The following is a 15,918-nucleotide window of genomic DNA, read 5'->3' on the forward strand; positions in this document are numbered from 1 at the left end:
CGATTTATTTAGTCCAGCACTTCTCATTGCCAATTGTTGCTTGTTCCTTCCGAAACATAAAGTCTTAATCCCTTTTGCAATCATAGGTCTAATCTATTAAATTTTTAATTAATTTATTATATTTAGAGTGAACTGCACAAAAGGGCCCTAACTTTTCGTTGTGTAACAACAAAGGCCCCTAACATTTAAAAATCCCACCAAAGGGATCTAACAAAATATGTAATCACAAAACGTGTATATTTTGCCATTTTTCGGACGAAAATGCCCAAATGGGCTGAAGGGCAGTTTAGACTTTTTACGTACTACACCTGCACCCTATACCTGCACATAGTCTGCATGTGCAGGGGCTGTCTTGTCAAACAGAATAGTAATCATAATTCCATTCTCCTATTTTCTTTCTTCTTTCCCCCTCTCTCCGTTTCATTTTCGTCTTTCATTTTCGTACGCTTTCATATTTCCCTCTCTAACATAATAGGCGATTATATTTTGTTCGGCATCTGGTTCGACATCTGTTCGGCATCTGGAAATTAGGGGTTTGCATCTGGATTTCGCTGAATTTATGGTATCCACAAGGGTTTAGGCGATTTCATCTGGAATTTTATTTTGCAATTGGTGGTTGATTTTTTGGTTGTAGGGTTACTGTCAGGCATTTGAAAAACTAATTTGTAATTCTTGGTCGAATTTAATGGTTGTAGGGTTACAGTCGGGGCATGTGGAAAATTTTGCTATTCTTGGTTGAAGTTTACAGTTGAGCGGAAATTTTAGTTTTTGTGCTATGTGCTATCTTTTGGGCGAAATTGAATTCTTGCATTGCTGATTTGAATTTTGTACTGTCGAATTGAATTCAGGTCGTGTTGCAATGTCTTCTTCTTCTTCTTCTCAATCTTTCGGCTCAAGCTTCAATTGGAATTGGCCTCGTCCCTAAATTGTGAAATGTAATCACGATCTTGAGGCTGAGCTTGTGACATCTAGGACGGCTGCTAACCCGGGTAGACGTTACTATAGCTGCCCAATATGGAAGGTTACAACTATGTATTTTGGTCGTTTTTCCATTAATTTTGTTGGCATAAAGATTAATGAGAAAGTATTATGCAGGAAGATGATTGCAAGTTTTTCGATGGGTTGATGCGTGTCTATCCTCAACCAAGACAGTTACTTTCAGAGAGTGAAACTTGAGCAAGACCAATTCGAATCTGAACTTCGAGCCAAATCGGTACTTGAAGGTGTTCTGTACGAGAAATTGCGCATGAAAACTGTGGAGTTTGAAGCATTGAAGTTACAACTGGGCATGAAAACTGAAGAGTGTGACGCATTTGCGCTAACAATTGGTAAAACGGCAAAAACTCTCTGACGGTTAAAAATCACAATCTTGTTCTTATGTATTGTAATTATTCTACTGTTATAACACAGCTATATCGTGTCCACTCCGTCGTTATCTTCTGATGTTGACTGATTACGCTTTGCAAAGCTTTGTTTAATCTATGCCTGAAATCACGAATGAGGTTACTCAACTATGACTCAAATCACGAACGAGGTTACTCAACTATGACTGAAATAATAAACCATGTACACAAATGAATACAAACCGACAAAGTACTCTATCAAATTTCCGGCATTTGATTGACCACGTTTTGTCTTCATCTATGCCTGAAATCACGAACGAAGTTACCCAACTATTACTGAAATCACAAACCATGTACAGAAATGAATACAAACCGACCAAGTACTCTTTCAAATGCATGATGATTGTTTTCTCTATGCCTGAAATCACGAATGAAGTTACCCAACTATGACTGAAATCACAAACTCAAATGAATACAAACCGACGAAGTCCTCTATCAAATTTCCGGCATTTGATTGACCACGTTTTGTCTTCATCTATGCCTGAAATCACGAATGAAGTTACCCAACTATGACTGAAATCACATACTAATTAAAAAAATGGATACAAACCGACGAAGTACTCTATCAAATACCACCAAAATATGTCATGATATCATTTCCACCAAAAAACTAGAGTAATTTGTTACAAACTAGTCTGTAACATACATAACATACATATCATATCATCACTGCCACCAAAATATAAAAACTCGTAGTTAGCATACACATCATATCAACACTGCCACTTTAAATTGTTCACCCATCCCAACCAAACACAAAGTTTTAAGATTAAGTCAGGTCCGTCAATCTTGATCACCGCGGTGGCCGCATCTCTGAGGCTGAGTCCTGGTCCGAGTGCTTGGTCCCGGATTCGAAACATTAGGCTGCATCAATTAATAGTATAGTAAGTATATATGAGAAAGCACTGTGTACAATTAGAGAATATAGTTGTAGATGTTTATTGCATAGTACCTCGTGGCGTCGACAATTATTTGACGATTCAGGCAAAGTACTCTCACCCCGTTTACGCGACCCGTTGTGCTGCGAAGTCTCCCCAACCTGAGAGCGGGCATCTGTCCGAGGATCATTGCTGCATGTCCTCCTAATATGACCTTCTTGACCGCACCAACGACATTTCATCACAAAGGTCCGACGCAATGACTCACATCCGTCCGCATGAAGACGAATCTGGGGCTCCTCACGTCTCCGTTTCTTCGGCCTACCACGCTGTCTCTTTGACCTCGGGGGTGTCAGTTCACCGCACCATCAGAAGTAGTCTTGGGCCAATTGTCCACCCCATTTATAGGGTAAAGGACATTCTCGTACAACATGATCATTGTTGACTTCAAATAATATCAGAAAACGAAGCACGTCACGTCGTCGCCATTCTTGTTGATTGTTGTGATAGCATGTGTGCACGAGATTCCGGTTAGCTGCCACAATCTGTAGGAGCATGTAAAATCGCGCATGTTGACAACATATTGGCCAGACGGCCCCAGTTACTTGGTATGAAGACTATTCGTTCCATGTAGCCCTCCACGATGAAGCCCTCGCGTACCACTTGTCAACAAGCTCCTTGATAACAGGAGGGACTGCGTGATCGTAACTTTTGATCCACTGGCCTCTGATCTGAATTCTTTTCATTTGACTTGTTCGAATGTCCTCCAACATGCTGATAATTGCTTTCTCTCGAGCCAATGCAATCTTCGAATTGAATGTCTCACAAATATTGTTGAGGATCACATCACAACAAGTGTGTGGAGAGAAAAATGCCTTGACCCACTTTTCTTTTGGAGCAACTCTAGAAAGCCATTGATGTGCTTGGGAATACTCAGTCTGCAAAGCATCCATCTTGTCCACATAATGTTCGAGGGTGGTACTCGAGGCAAACTCCCACAACCTGTCTTTGAAATTTTCTCCAACAAATCTCTTCTTGAAATTGTTGTATATGTGCTGAACACAAAAGCGATGCTCGGTTTGTGGGAATTCCTCAGCAATCAACTTTGCAAGCCCCTGATGCAACACAACAAAACATTACCACAAAATCACAGTTCCAGTACATACTGTATTGATTAAATCACAGATAAAATAAAATCACATACCACGTACATTATGTAATATTGAAATCACAACGACCGTACCTTTTGTTGATCAAACATAAACACATATCGTGGCCCATTTGCATGCAAGTTTAGGTCATCAGACAAGTACTCCACGAACCACTTCCACTGGACATAACTCTCGGCTTCAGTCACAACCCAAACAATCGGCCACCAACAATTGTTGGGATCAATCCCCATTGTTGTCATGAGCTGTCCTCTGTACATCCCTCGCAAGAAACAAGCGTCGAAGAAGATAATTGGCCAACATAACTACATCCATCTCTTTTTCAATGGTCCTAGGCAGCAGTAGAACCTCAGGAATCTCGGACCCACGGTGCCAATATCCCTCGTATTCTCATAATGTATATGAATGTTAGAATCAGGGTGCGTCCGCTCCAATTCGTCTTTGTAGTAGAACAAGTTTCTGTATTGGGTTGCCGCAGAGCCGAATATGCCATCCAGTGCGTGCTCTCTGGCCCGATATGCCTTCATCCTACCTATCTTCAGGCCAAAATCTTCATCGACACACTGCCGTATAGCTGCAAGTGGAATGTGAGGGTTGGCTTTGATCTTCTCCATACAACGCTCACCTAGCCACTTTGCCGTCAGCCACTTCGAATCCAACACCTGAGAGAATGTGTGGGCGTGATCGCGTTGCATATTCATCACAACGTAATCATGACCGTTGTGTATTTCGTGCTTCCTTAAGTACACATACCACTCACACCCTTGCCCTTTACAAATCGCACGAAGTTTATCGCCGTCATTTCTTTTCACGTGCACTCGCCTTCTGGTCATTATTGCGTACTGCCTCAACACGTCATACAAGAAATCTCTATGCTTAAAAACATCACCAGGATTCCACAACGGAAGCTCATTACTCTCGAGCTTGAACGGGGTAAACTTTATGCCGCTCTTCTTCAAACCCTCCAAACCCTCCAAATCCTCGAGGTCATCACAATCTTGTAGCTCGTCCACAACTTCTTCCTCGAAAAATGGGTTGTCTGCCATGTTCCTCTTGTCCACATAAGGCGAATACTTCCTCCGCCGTTTATCCCCTGACTCCCCTGACCCCGGCTGGGCTTCGCCTTCACCCGGCTGGTCTGCATTCTCTGGCTCCTGTCTCGCCTGTTGTTGTTGGAAAATGGATTCGTAATATGAGGTGAAAAGCTGCTCATCTCGGCATATGTGTGCCAACGAGATAAAATGGTCCATCTTCATCATCAGTAGGCGGTCCCTCGTTATGTAGATGGCAGGCGTCAGGAACTTACTCAAACGATGGAATGTATACCTCCTCTTGAGGTTCTACTCCCAGACCATTATGTACTTCCGGAATACCTTGTACTTCGGGTCCAGCTTGCACTTCCGGTCCACCATGCACTTCAGGCCCATCATGCACTACCTGTCCAGCTTGTTCCACATCACGTTCAAGTCCCGACATTAGCAATTCATCCAGGATCTCCTCTATAATGGGAGCTTCCGACTGCAGTTGACATTGAGGTTCGGCTGAAAAATCCAGGGTCGGGTTGTACACACTATCGTCAACATGCTGAACATCTTCACTATGAATAGATTGCCCCATCTGATTTAGCATAAAATCACAAATGAACACCATACATACAAGCATAAATCACAACTCTATTACAAAGGTGGGCACTAACCTCTGCCACGCTATCAGGGTCTACAATTGCTTCATCTTCATGCTGCCCAATCTGACCAAAAGATGAATCACATATGAATACCAAACAATTTAACGTGTTCACCATTGCTACCTTGTTCATATCCATCTTCTACCTCAACCTCATCTCCATCTTCGCATTCATGGACATCTCCTTGTCCAATAACTCCATCGACTGCATCATTCTCTCCAGCCTCCACCACAACATCTTCTGCTTGGTCTGCACTACATGATGCAAATGCATCCATCAAATTCTTACGTGCTGCCTCCTCTTCCCTCTTCCATTCGCGACGTTTGTCTTCTAAAATTTTGGTCAAAAACTCTTCAAACTCGACATCCCTAGGGTACCACTCAAGCATCAGTAATGGTGCCGATGGTTTCCTCTGCTCCTCGTGCTGATGTTTCTTCCTTTTCGGTTTACTCTTACTCTTCGGCACAATTGGGTCCGGTTCGTCAAGCTCTTCAATGACCACAGTAGGTTTTTTACAAGCGTTCACAAATTTTAGAAACTCCTCCGCTTCTTGAGCAAGGCGGCCGCCTCTGTCATCTCCACGAGATAAATGTGAACAAGCTTTGTGCTAGTAGCCGCGACTTCGAGAAAAGGGGCCAGATGTGGATCGTCCGTAATGGGCAGCAATGGACCTCCTATGTCCACGCCCATACAGCCATAACTATACATTGGATGAACGTAATAGAACTCACATATGGTTTTCCTATTGTACCCCAACCACAACACCATTGCGAAAAGATCTAAGAGCTCAAATTGGCGAATCCAGCAATAGTCGAAGAATGTCAATTTTCCCCCAACATACTTCTTCTGTACATTGATTTCGATGATTGACCCTCCGTGATGAAAAGCGACGGAAAACATCCCGACATGGTCCCCTGTTAGGGTTTGTATAGAATTAGAAAACTTCCAAATTTAAAACAACAAATTTCACATATAAAGTCCTAATTTCCCAAACGCGACAACATCAAAATAATTTCACAAAACAACCAATTTTCGGAGCCCTAAATCACAGTCAAAATCGTTTGCTTGGAATTTTAAATTTGAACTTACTATATTCGTCTTCCGAAATAAAGAAATCCAGCCGAGGATCGCAAATGCTCCACGTTTCTGGGTCTACGTCGATTATCTCCGGTCGAGCCCTTCTACCGTATCTAGGTGATGCCGGAGGTGATGGTGACGCAGAAGATGGCGTTGGCGGCTTCTTTTTGCCCCTTGAAGAACTACGGGCGGAACTTCGTCTCCGTTTTGGAGGCATTGATGAAAATGGCGTGAAAGGTAGCGGCGTTTTCTGAGAATTAGTAGAAAATTGTGGTGAGATAGTGTTATGCCAGACATAAATGATGAAGTGAAAGTGGATTGGAGGGAAAAATGAAAGAGCAGCAACCGCCTAATTGTTTTGGCGAAATGGCAAAATATTAGAAATTACAATGCAGGTCCGAGCGTGGGAAAATAATAGGGGACAATACCCATGCTTTGCTGTCACATCAACTTTTCGCCATCCCATCAACACTGCATGCAGCAGTGGCGGACATACAAAAGGGCGATTTTGCCCTCCAAGCCCTGAGGGTGTTATGGTCCGAAAAAACACGTTTTGTGATTACATATTTTGTTAGATCCCTTTGGTAAGATTTTTAAATGTTAGGGGCCTCTGCTGTTACACAACGAAAAGTTAGAGCCCTTTTGTACAGTTCACTCTTATATTTAATGATTAAATTCAATTTTCGATCAAATTTGAAACATGAAATTCATTAAAAATTAATATGGTAATGCAATTTTAAATACGTTCTAATTATTTTAAAATTTAAATAAATTTAATATGAAATGCGTAGGCAAAATTAAATTCAATTTAACTCAAACATAATGTAATATTTTATATTAATATCCTAAATAAATTAATATCTATATTTATAAAAATTTGAATATAACATTAGAAAAGCACAATATTCACACAAAAGAAAGCAAACAAAAAATGTGAATAAAATGTGTGTTGAATTTGTATTAACAAGTTAAGTTGGTGAGTTGGATTATATATATGAGATCAATTTCATTCGCCTTGGAAATTCCATTCATATACACACCATTCTTTATCAATATAAATTGTAAAAAATCAATGTAAAATTCATTTCATTCCTTACTTATTGTTTTGCATACCAGTCATCACATAAATATAAACTCCAGTGTCAGAAACACAAATATATCAATTTTGAAGCAGGAAATCCAAGCGATCCCACATAGCACAAACAGATTGCTCAAGCTGATATCCATTGCTCACAAAAACAAAAAAGAATCCACAAAGAAAAACTGAAACTGTAGTCTACACAAAAAGCGCACACAAAAAACTTCTCAAACAACTAGGTAATTTAAAACATACCAAAAATAGAAGCTCGATCAAGGAAGGCTAAGTACAATTCCTTGCTGGCACACTAAGTACAAATCTTTTACTGCTTGTGAGCAGTTTAATGTTTATTTTGACTATTCACATGGATCAATTCCACACCAAAATGGGTGCTCTCTATCTATGTTGTCCTTACCCTACTATTATCATCATACGAGGTAAATGGCCACTGCACCACAAATATGAACTAGGCCCTTCTTTCCTTAATGTAACCATTTCATCCATCTCTTTAAATATACCATACTCCAATTGTCTTTGCTGTATTTCCAATTATAATTATTATATTATCATTTAAATAAATTCACCACTCTTATATAAATCCTCCTCAAGAATCAAGATTCTGACACACAAAAATCATGGTACAAACCAAGAAATTCCGAGGTGTTAGACAACGCCACTGGGGATCTTGGGTGTCAGAGATTCGCCACCCTCTCCTGTAAATTTTTCTTCACACACAAACACACTCCACTGCGTGTCAATTTCCTTATGAATGAAAAAAAAGAAAAGAAAAAGAAACCCTAGTTTTTTTTATAATTCTAACGATTTGATTGATTGGTTATGATCAGGAAGAGGAGGGTGTGGCTGGGGACGTTTGAGACGGCAGGGGAGGCGGCCCGTGCCTACGACGAGGCCGCCATACTGATGAGCGGCAGGAATGCGAAGACCAACTTCCCTGTTCCGGCCGCTGACCAGGACGGTGGTGGGGGCAGCCAGATGCCCCCGCCGCAGTCTAATATTCCGGATACCTCGCGCTCAGCATCTCTGTCATCAATCCTGAGCGCGAAGCTCCGGAAATGCTGCAAGTCGCCTTCGTCGTCGCTGACGTGCCTGAGGCTCGACACCGAGAATTCGCACATCGGCGTGTGGCAGAAGAGGGCCGGGTCTCGGGCCGACGCTAGCTGGGTCATGACGGTGGAGCTGGGGAAGAAGAAGGCGGCCGCCGGAGACGGACAGGAGCCACCGCCGCCGCTGGCACCGCCGCCTTTGTCGGCGGGGAATGGGATCGATGAGGAGGAGAGGATGGCTTTGCAGATGATCGAGGAGCTTCTCAATCGGAATTAATTAATTAATTGGCGTATGCATGCGTATTTTAATTAATTATTAGTGATTTCTGATTTGATTATGATCGAATTGAATTGATGTGTCATTTGATGTATATGAAAATCGATAAGGATGATAGGAGTCATGGGAAAAAAAAGGGCTTCCAAGGCTTTGTTATGTCCAGTTTGAGTATAGTGTTTTCATCTGAATTGTGAAGGTGGATATAAATGCTATACTTCGTACGAATTGAAATATTTCATATTTTTATATAAATGTTGTGTAGGTTTATTTAATTCCAGTGGGTTTTAATTAGTTGTGAAACGTCTTTTCTGAATGAAATTGTGTTTCTTATTTGTACACATACGTGATTTAACTTTAATTTGTTGTGGGTGTCGGGCCTCGGATAATTAATCGTATTTATTGACTTGGTTAAGTATGATGAACTTCGATATGAGATATTTGGAATCGTACATTAATCACACTATCACTAAGTCATGAATTATAATGAACTCATATAAGAAACATGTAGTTATACATTAGCCACGTTCTCATTAAGGCGATGTGTTATAATGAACTCGGATTTGAAACATTTAGAGTTATACATTATCCACGTTATCACTAATTAGGCGATGCATTATGATGAACTGCCAAATTTAGAATTACACATTCACTATGTTATCACTAAGCCAACATAAAATAACGAGATCTTAATACTCCATTTCTTTGTGGCTTCGACACGATCCTAATTACTAATGGTTGCTTCATAATAGTTCATGTTTACGAAATTATTATTTAACATGAATAATATGCGCATATATATACATAAAAGTAGAAATATTTTCAGAATTGTTTGATAAACTAAGTACAAAAGAATTCATAGTAGGGGTATTAAAAATATGGATTCCCTAAACAAACCTTAAATAAAATAACAATATTAGTACTATAATTTATAAGTGTCTCAATATGTATAAGAACACGCTGTAAAATTTTTATAATATATGCTTTTTAAATGAAGAAGTATTGAAAGCATAGTAGTAGTAGTAGTACTTAATTAAACTCTAATTGTTACCATAAATCGATCCCCGTCTAGATTCTAGTCAATGCTTTTTTTGGGTAAAAATAACAAGGAAGATCAAATCATAAAAAGTTGAAAATAAACATCTCCCACAAATATAATTAATTTAACCGCAGCCATTAATATATCTTTAATCTAAATTACGAGAGATAATTAATTGACATTAGATCATGAAGATTAGGTGACTATAATACTAGTACAGATTATCAGTTGATAGATAGCTAGAAACAATTATCTAAGGAGGCTAGCTAACCAGCTATGGATTCTGTTGAAATAGTCGCTTACTATAATTAATTAGTCAATGATTTCGCAATTATTTTTTTACCAATAGCAAACCCATTAACTCATCCATAAAAAATCTTACTCCTAAATATCGAATTTGAAAGGTGTGACAAACGTAATAAACAATACGGAGTATAATGGAATCTATTTGTTGATAACACAAGAAGGCAAATAAATCAAAATTATCAAACCATACAAATTAAGGTACAAACATACTCCGATTTTGCTAGCAATCTTATTCAACGTATCTGTTACGTGAAGGAGAGATCAATCAAACTTTAGTGAGATTTTATTTGAAAACCAATTGGTTATAAGAAGACCGATTCACTAGGTGTTTATCTCTTTTTTAATTCACATTATTATGTTAGTATTCGAACAAAAGTGTAATGTCACAACCAACAAAATTAGCATAAAGAAAGTGAGATTTTTCAGTGACTTGAATGATGAGTAGACTGAAATAGTAGGATTTAAAAATAAAGTGGTGCAATAATAGAAGTCATTCACTAAGCTGAAAAAAATTGGTAATTGGAGCTATCAAAGTATTTGAATAAAAATTGCAGAATTAGAAGAAGAAAGCCATGTGGTGCATATTCCTCTGAATCAAATCCAGCTCCTTTTGATTGGCGTTGGTTTTACAAATGGCTAAAATTAATATTTCAAGTGGGGAAACCTACATAAAGTAGGTTAGATATGAATTTTATTGCTTCTACTTGCAAATTATTTATTTTAATCTTTAGTTGGTTGATAAATTATATATTTAGTTGATCAAACAAGTGCGACTAATCTCATACATATAGGTCTTCTCCTATGTTTTTCCTTAGTACTGTCAAAGTGTATTCATAATTTATAAACATGTGAAGAAGATGTAGGGATTACTTTTAAATACTTTTTGAAATATTTAGCAATCTTAATTTGTAGGTTTTGATTTTAGTTCTTCCAACCATAATTGTGGTTTCTTCTCTATATAACCGAATATAATTATATGCATATAAGAAAAGGACACATGATGTGGACGATGCATGAAAAATTGCTAACTTGTTAATTTATCAACGTAGTATATTAAATAAAGTATTGTCTGATTTGTTTTGGATCGTATCGATTGTTCCACAATTTACCGTGTCCAACTATTAATAATATTTTTTAAATTTTATTGAGATTTTAAAAAAAATATAACCTTAAATGTGGGTTAATTAGCGCTAATTTTGCGATTCAAAGAATTTTGAGTGAGAAGAGTCATTCATTAGTCAAATTTATAGGGCTATTACTATTAGTAGTTTGTGGTTTGGTTTGGTGCACATAAGAAATATCGACTTCACTAACGACAGTTTGTACGATGATAATATAATAAATGGGTGCGCTAACTTTTTTTAAATTGTTAAATTGCTAACTCATCAACGTAGTGTATTAAAAATGTCAACACGATCACGTTAAAATGTCAACACATATTTGTGTTGACATTTTAATAAACTATGTTGACATTTAAACATTAATGTCAACACAATGTATTAAAATATCAACTTAAGTTTATGTTGACGTTTCAGTATCATCGTATTGACATTTTTAATACACTACGTTGATGAGTTAGCAAGTTAGCAATTTTAGAAAAGTTAGCAACGGATCATGATAAATATATAGAAAATGAGACAAAAACATGTTATGATTTTATTAATTATGATATACTCAATAATTAATACTCTTTTCGTTTATCACAAATAGACATTTTCCCGAAAACAAAAAGACACTTCTATTTACAGTAACAAACTTTAAGATTAGATCTATTATCCTTAAAACACAATATATTTATTTGACAAAACCTAACATGACAGCTCATTTTTACTCACAATTCTCCAACACTTTTTTTTTCTATTAAAACTCGCGTCACACTGATAATAAAACTATTTTTAATAAACAGACTAAGTACTAAAGAAGCACAATATGCATCTATTCAATTATTATTTACTTTAATTATTTTCAAATAAACATACATAAGAATCCACGTCATATCTAAATAGCATTCATTTGCATTTATTTCTGTAACTTTCATTAGAAATTTATGCTCAGTCAATTTATAGGATTGATATCACTTTCCATCTACTATATTTTTCAAGCTTTTTTCAAAACTATGACAACCTTTTAAAAAGTATGAAAAAGATTTGAACTTCTAATTTTATCAATAATTTTATAATTAGAAACCTATGGTCAAAGTAAAAAAATTTAAAAACAGAACAAATTTACTGATATCATGTTACTAGCTGTTCCATAAGAATATGCTCATATATAAACTTCAATTTATATTCAAACAATAATGTCACTAAACATAAAAGAGAAGAATAAAAATGCCAATATCACGTTTGCTGCATTTGTTTTCTTAAATTTCCAAGGGGTCCATGAGCTCTCTCCTCAGCCTTCTGCTGCCTACATGTGCACTTGCTGTTGTTGAGATTGGCTCCACATTTCAGACATAAACCTCTGCAGTTAGGATCGCAGACGGCGCTAATGGTGATCTCAACGTGTATGAGGTCTCATATGTTCTTTGAGATGTCGATGACTTTCTCTTCTGGAGGAAAATGCAGCTGATCGTCTATGTCGACAGAGGCATCATCATCATCCCCTGTTTCGAAAGTGTTGAACTTATCTTCCCCGAATATCATACCCATGTTTATGGTCTCCGGTTCGGCTATGGGCTCTTCACACAGTAGAAGCGTGAAGTTTGAGTAGAGGCTCTGAGCAGCTGGCTCGCCACACCTTCATCGTCCGAAAATTAATCAGATCACACATTTTGTAAGATCATCAATGGAAACACGAAACACAAAACCACAGTAGGAAAGTGATTACTTTGTTGGTTGGTAACTAAGGTATGCTAAAATATTCTACACTTTGATGGATCGAAAATTTTGGGTTTGTTCGATACTGTAATCCTTCAAACACTCAATCCTATGTATTGTCAATCTAGTCAATCAACCAAAGTAAATGCCCCTAACGCGAGGTATAAAGCTTATAAGAAAAACTATTAAATGGTGCCAATTCCAAAGACAAGTCAAGAAGCCACTATCAAGAAAGACATGAAGGGCTAAATCGTATGAAAGCCAGCGAGAGATGGGTACATGTTGCATGGAAAACAACAGAAAACACCAACGTTTAAGTTCCTTTGGCTATAAATCAACTTATGACTAGGATGTGGAACATAGTGCCTCCACAAACATGGTAATAGCACAATGTCCCTCACATATAAAACTCTCTATAGGAACCTTTCCATGTGGACTTTTCCAATGTTTAGTCCTTCAACTTCAGTACAATAATTTATGATAAAGACTGTAGTTAATTTAAACATGATTTGACCGATCCAGTGTAATTTAGTCAATCTATCCACTGAGCTAGGTGATCTTGTTTATTTTAGGTTGCCTATTAGACTGGTAATTATCTTTGTCCTCTTCCACCTTCAGAAAATACTGTCAAAACCAAACAAAAAAATTAGTTTTGATTCATCTTGTACTGCACTACTGCTACACGACTTGGTCGGTTGGGCCTTTCAAAGTAGGAGTATAAAATTTTGATGATTCAGTTTCAGTGGATTATTTGGTTTTGTATCAAACCACTCATTTTTTCCACTCCCACATGGAGCCATGAGTAGGTTTGGTTTGGTTTGGTTTGGTTTGGTTTGGTTTGGTTTGGTTTGGTTTGGTTTGGTTTCTTATCATATTGGAGAACCAAATGATATGATAATGATATAGGATAGTTCAAATGCTGTCTTAGGCTCAATATGTAGCATGTCATGGAACTTGCAGAAATTTGTTTTTTAAAACTGTGAAGAGTATATTATAGACAACAATTTGATAAGCACACCAGACTTTAGAAACAATTGACACAACGTTTACACAATTTCATAGAGTACTTTTTTAATTCTCAAATCTTACCAAAAATGAAATCAAACATAGACATTCCTTAGAACATTTCCCTCCAAAACAATCTTCTATTTCCCCAAGGCACAAGATATTATAGACATATCTGAGCACACTTATTAAAAAATCAATCACACAACATATAACAAACATTGCAATATACAAGCACTTGAATATAACATTTATGTTGCAGTAACATTTATTCAAAGAATGCCTAAACCTCCCCAAACATACAAACATGGCATGGGTCTGGCCTGGGTAAACCTAAAAATATTAAGAGAATCTTGATCTGTAACAGTAATGCTGCAATATATGTTAAAATTTCAAATGGGATCAGTCCTGTCCAAAAAGTATGTAAAAGGGGGTCATTTAAATTGTAAAAAGATTTGGCAAAACTAACAACTAGAAACATCGGACTATGGTGGGCAAGAGTTGGAATCCCAATGCAACAATTCACACAATCATATTTGAAGATGTGAAGATCACTAAATGCCTGGATGCTAATGGAGAGAAGCATAACTATGATAATTATCAATTTTACAACAATAGAGTATATATAATAGTTGAAAGGTTGTCTATCACAGGACACCTCTACTGGAAACGGCCCAAACACAACAAATAGATTTCTTCTTTTCCTAAAATCACCATTACATTTACAATGTCAAACACTACATCGCATATTCTGGTTCTTGGAATGCTACTAAATGTGCCCAATTAGCAGGAAACAACTGAATTGTAACACATTCAGTTTTAGCTAAAGCCTATCTTGATTCTTCATGTATCAATGAAAAAAAATGCACAATGTTCGCCCTATGATGCTCAAGACTCAAGTCCAAAACAATGAGGTCCTCTACCGAAACTCACAATCACGACATATGCCATTTCCTAATTCAACAATTCACACGATTTGAAGTGGTTTACACTTGGCTATTGTTCCTGTGACGAGAAAACAGATTCTAAACAATCAATATGATAAATTCATCTATTCCTCATATAGCTTAGCTTCATCAGACTAGACCAACATAAGTAACAAACCAATTCAACACTTGAAAACCACACGATCATGCCGTTTTCAGATGAATCAATAATGCGGTTTTCATATTAACATCCTATCTTCACCCCAAATACATCATAAGACACAAACCTCTGGAACATTATGTATACCAAAAAAAGAGGTTTACCCATTGCAATTCAGAGCAATGACGGTTCAAACGATTCCATCCAGCCTCAGCTTCTGCTTCCTCCTTGTCACATCCGCCGAGATCAAAACCGGCGTCCCGTCCGGGAAATCTGCCACGGGATTCACCAGACGCAAGCCCATTTCGAAAGCCCGAGTTTTGGACAGGCCCGAAGAGACCTTTGCTAAGCCCAAGCTCTCAAGAGCGGTGCCGTACTCCAAATGCGATACGGCGCCGTTTCTTCTGTACATAACCGCGCCTTCCCACGGGAAGCCTTCGTCGTCTTCGGCAGCATCTATGATTTCTTCGTCGCCGAATTCCCAGTCGCTACCAGATAATTCGTCGAATTGTGCGGAGAGGTGAGAAGTGGTGCTGAATTCTGTGAGGGTTGGTGTTGATGAGGTGAATCGTTTCTTTAGGATTTGGTGATTCGGTGTGAGGGGATTGTGGAGGGAGCTGAATTTGATGGGAGGGGGAGACGCCAAAGGGGCGGGGGCGATGGGGCGGAGCATTCCGGCTTCGTGGAGCTGGAAAGACTGAATTATCATCTTGGATAATAAAAATAACTATGACAATTTATGTAATTTAACTCAAAATACTATAGTTTCGCAAATTGAAGGGTAAAAATCCAAACATTAACAAAAAAAATTGTAATAAAAACTAAACTTTGGAAGATTCAATTCCGTTTGATAAATGAATCAAGAAAGATATTGACATTGGATAAATTAAAAAGAAAAAATGTACCATCATCTTTATCGTGGTAGAAAAAGTATTAAGAAATGGAATGGGATCAGGAGAATTCAATTAGGTCCATCATAGCCGGATACATTTAGAAAATCGCAACGGTCAATAGAGTTTCGAGCCAAACGGGTGCA

The 15,918-nt window shown here is 37.9% G+C and overlaps 1 protein-coding gene and 1 pseudogene across 1 annotated transcript; one reads left to right on the plus strand and one right to left on the minus strand.

Annotated features, from left to right (window-relative positions):
- The first annotated feature begins 7,805 nt into the window (after positions 1–7,805).
- On the plus strand, positions 7,806–8,968 carry LOC121793880 (ethylene-responsive transcription factor WIN1-like). The gene is made up of 2 exons (XM_042191905.1): positions 7,806–8,004; positions 8,135–8,968. The coding sequence occupies exons 1-2, from the start codon at positions 7,925–7,927 to the stop codon at positions 8,628–8,630; spliced, it is 576 nt and encodes a 191-aa protein (XP_042047839.1). The 5' UTR covers positions 7,806–7,924; the 3' UTR covers positions 8,631–8,968.
- Positions 8,969–12,179: 3,211 nt separating this feature from the next.
- On the minus strand, positions 12,180–15,903 carry LOC121795052 (annotated as a pseudogene).
- Positions 15,904–15,918: the final 15 nt, after the last annotated feature.

This window comes from Salvia splendens, chromosome 3, assembly GCF_004379255.2.
Source record: "Salvia splendens isolate huo1 chromosome 3, SspV2, whole genome shotgun sequence".
NCBI classification, from domain to species: domain Eukaryota; kingdom Viridiplantae; phylum Streptophyta; class Magnoliopsida; order Lamiales; family Lamiaceae; genus Salvia; species Salvia splendens.